The sequence below is a fragment of the Pistacia vera genome, unplaced genomic scaffold (genome assembly GCF_008641045.1).
Source record: "Pistacia vera cultivar Batoury unplaced genomic scaffold, PisVer_v2 Contig118, whole genome shotgun sequence".
Lineage (NCBI taxonomy): Eukaryota > Viridiplantae > Streptophyta > Magnoliopsida > Sapindales > Anacardiaceae > Pistacia > Pistacia vera.
Window position 1 is genome coordinate 412,950 of NW_022195226.1, and position 2,744 is coordinate 415,693.

A 2,744-nucleotide genomic window follows, 5' to 3' on the forward strand; every position below is an offset into this window, starting at 1 on the left:
AAAGTCTTTATGACTTTGATTAATTTAGAGAAGATATCAGCATCACATCAGCTTCCTTAAATACAACGGAAGAAATGTAATAGTGTGAACATATATGTGGTGATGTGTTCACCACAGGTCTCTCAATTTATAAATTTTGCAAAATTGCATTTATCTAAAACTGACGACAGTCTGTGGCCCAAGTCAAGATTTTTAATTGAATCTTCAATACTTTGTCTCCTACCTAGTGTCATAGCCACAGCCAGCCACTAAGCCGAAGACAATTCAAACAAATTACGCGCATACACAAAACTATAAAATAAAGACTTTAATCTCTCACCCTATAAATACTCTTCATCTCCCATGGTACTTTACACCACACCAAGAAGAAATATTTAACCATTATGGCTAAAGCTTCAGCTTTCTTTGCTTCTCTCCTTCTTCTTTCTTCTCTTTCTCTTGTTGCTCTCTCTGAGGCTAAAGACTCGGTTCATGTTGAGAAGGGTCTTTCATGGACTTTCTATAAGAAGAGCTGCCCCAAAGTTGAATCCATCGTCAGAAAACAGCTCAAAAAGGTCTTCAAGGACGACATTGGCCAAGCTGCCGGCTTGCTTCGTCTCCATTTCCACGATTGCTTCGTTCAGGTAAATTATTTAAAGAGATTTTATCATTTTTTTTTTTTTTTTTCGTATTTTCATAAACTGTGCTGAACAAGTTTTTACTTTTTATGTTTTCAATCGTTTTTATATTTTTAGATAACAGTAAACAGATATCTGTAAAATAACTTTACCTGTACTGTAGAATTCTCTGAACTCCCCATGTGCCACACACAGTTCTAGCTAGTTCTTTAAAAAAGTCTCTTTAATTTACTTTATTTCGGTGATTAATTAATACTATTTTAAACGCGCATCGCATTTGGCAGTTGCATGCGTTCTATCAGACATAAAATATTCATAAACTTTTCACCTATTTTTTTTTTTTTTTAAATCAAAAAATTATGTTTAACATAATATGGGAACAAAATATTACAGGGATGCGATGCTTCAGTGTTGTTGGATGGATCAGCAAGCGGGCCAAGTGAGCAAGATGCGCCGCCGAATCTGAGCTTGAGGGCGAGGGCGTTTGAAATCATCGACGATCTTCGAGCTCTTGTGCACAAGGAGTGTGGAAGAGTTGTTTCCTGCGCAGATATTGTCGCCATTGCAGCTCGCGATTCAGTTGTCCTGGTAAGTCTTCGTCAAAATTTTGATAATTATTAGCACATTTACACATGTGGTTTGATTTTAGTGGTTGAGTTGCTGTTTATTTCATGACTTTAGTGCCTTATCTTTGACTTTAACTCGAATAGAGTGCTCACCTAACATGTTCCATTTTTACTTGGACTTTATGGTTAAGTTGTGGTGGATTTATATTTATATATAATAATAACCTTATCATCAACTTGGGTATGATAAAAATAAAATGGGAAGAAATCAAATTAATCTAAAATTAATTTTTTATTTCATCTCTAAAATTTAATTGAATAAGTCAACTTTTTCCCGTTTCTATGCAAGATGTTACTGGTAATTACTAATTACTAATTTTTATAATATCAAGACTTTGCCTTAGCCATTAATAAAGAAATAAATAACGTTTGCTTGTTTTGAATACATTCAAAGTTTTTTTATTTGAATATTCATGTTGCTGCCCTGCCGTATATTCATCCGGCCACTCTAGATGTATAACTTGATGGACTCATTCAATTCTTTCGAATAATATTTTATTTTTTCTATTCACAGCAATCATGTCTAAAATCTATATTAAATCCCACTTGTGAAAAAAACAAAAAAAAAAAAAAACAACTTAACTTGGTCTCCAAGTAGTGACCACATTTAGATTCAAAAAAACAATTAAATTTGGAGTTTGAATAAGATGATTTTAATAAACAACGACGATAAACTGTTTATCAATACTATGTAACGAGTTTTGGCATTTTCCTCGTTGCAGTCAGGAGGTCCCGATTATGACGTGCCTTTGGGAAGGCGAGACGGGCTGACCTTCGCAACAAGAAATGCCACTGTGGCCAACCTTCCAGCCCCAAGTTCCAACACCAGCGTTCTCCTCACCTCTCTGGCAACCAAAAACTTCGACGCAACCGATATTGTGGCCCTCTCCGGCGGCCATACCATCGGCATAAGCCACTGCAACTCCTTCACCGACCGCCTCTATCCCACTCAAGACCCTACCATGGACAAAACTTTCGCCAACGACCTCAAGGAAACCTGTCCCGCAAAGGACACCAACAACACCGTGGTGCTTGATATCCGGTCGCCGGACGCCTTCGACAACAAGTACTACGTGGACCTGATGAACCGTCAGGGGCTGTTCACTTCGGATCAGGACTTGTACACGGACAAGAGGACGAGGGACATCGTGAAAGCCTTTGCGGTGAACCAGACTTTGTTTTTTGAAGAATTTGTGAAGTCGATGTTGAAGATGGGTCAACTCAGTGTGTTGACTGGGAAACAGGGAGAGATTCGAGCTAATTGTTCGGTGAGGAATCCGGATAACAAGAAGTTTTTGGCTTCTGTGGTTGAAGAAGATGTGGTGGAAGAAGCGTGGGCTGAGTTGAGGTAGGGAGCAGCTGGGTTGTTTTAGCTAACTTGTGGACTTGTTGTAGTGATGTGGTTTTGATTTAATGTATTTGTGCTTCTGAGTTTTTAATTATCTTGCTTTGTTTTTAACCTTGAATATGTTAATAAAATCAGCAGGATGTTATCATTTTA

The 2,744-nt window shown here is 37.6% G+C and overlaps 1 protein-coding gene across 1 annotated transcript; it reads left to right on the forward strand.

The window, feature by feature from the left end:
- Positions 1–322: 322 nt before the first annotated feature.
- Positions 323–2,744, forward strand: LOC116109798 (peroxidase 12). Its single transcript, XM_031396028.1, has 3 exons — positions 323–623; positions 1,011–1,205; positions 1,966–2,744. The coding sequence occupies exons 1-3, from the start codon at positions 384–386 to the stop codon at positions 2,593–2,595; spliced, it is 1,065 nt and encodes a 354-aa protein (XP_031251888.1). The 5' UTR covers positions 323–383; the 3' UTR covers positions 2,596–2,744.

Excerpts from the sequence above, each read along its gene's own strand:
- LOC116109798 (XM_031396028.1), top strand. The coding sequence starts at position 384 with ATGGCTAAAGCTTCAGCTTTCTTTGCTTCTCTCCTTCTTCTTTCTTCT. Across the intron at positions 624-1,010 it reads TCCACGATTGCTTCGTTCAG|GGATGCGATGCTTCAGTGTT; the intron begins GTAAATTATTTA and ends AAAATATTACAG. Across the intron at positions 1,206-1,965 it reads CTCGCGATTCAGTTGTCCTG|TCAGGAGGTCCCGATTATGA; the intron begins GTAAGTCTTCGT and ends TCCTCGTTGCAG.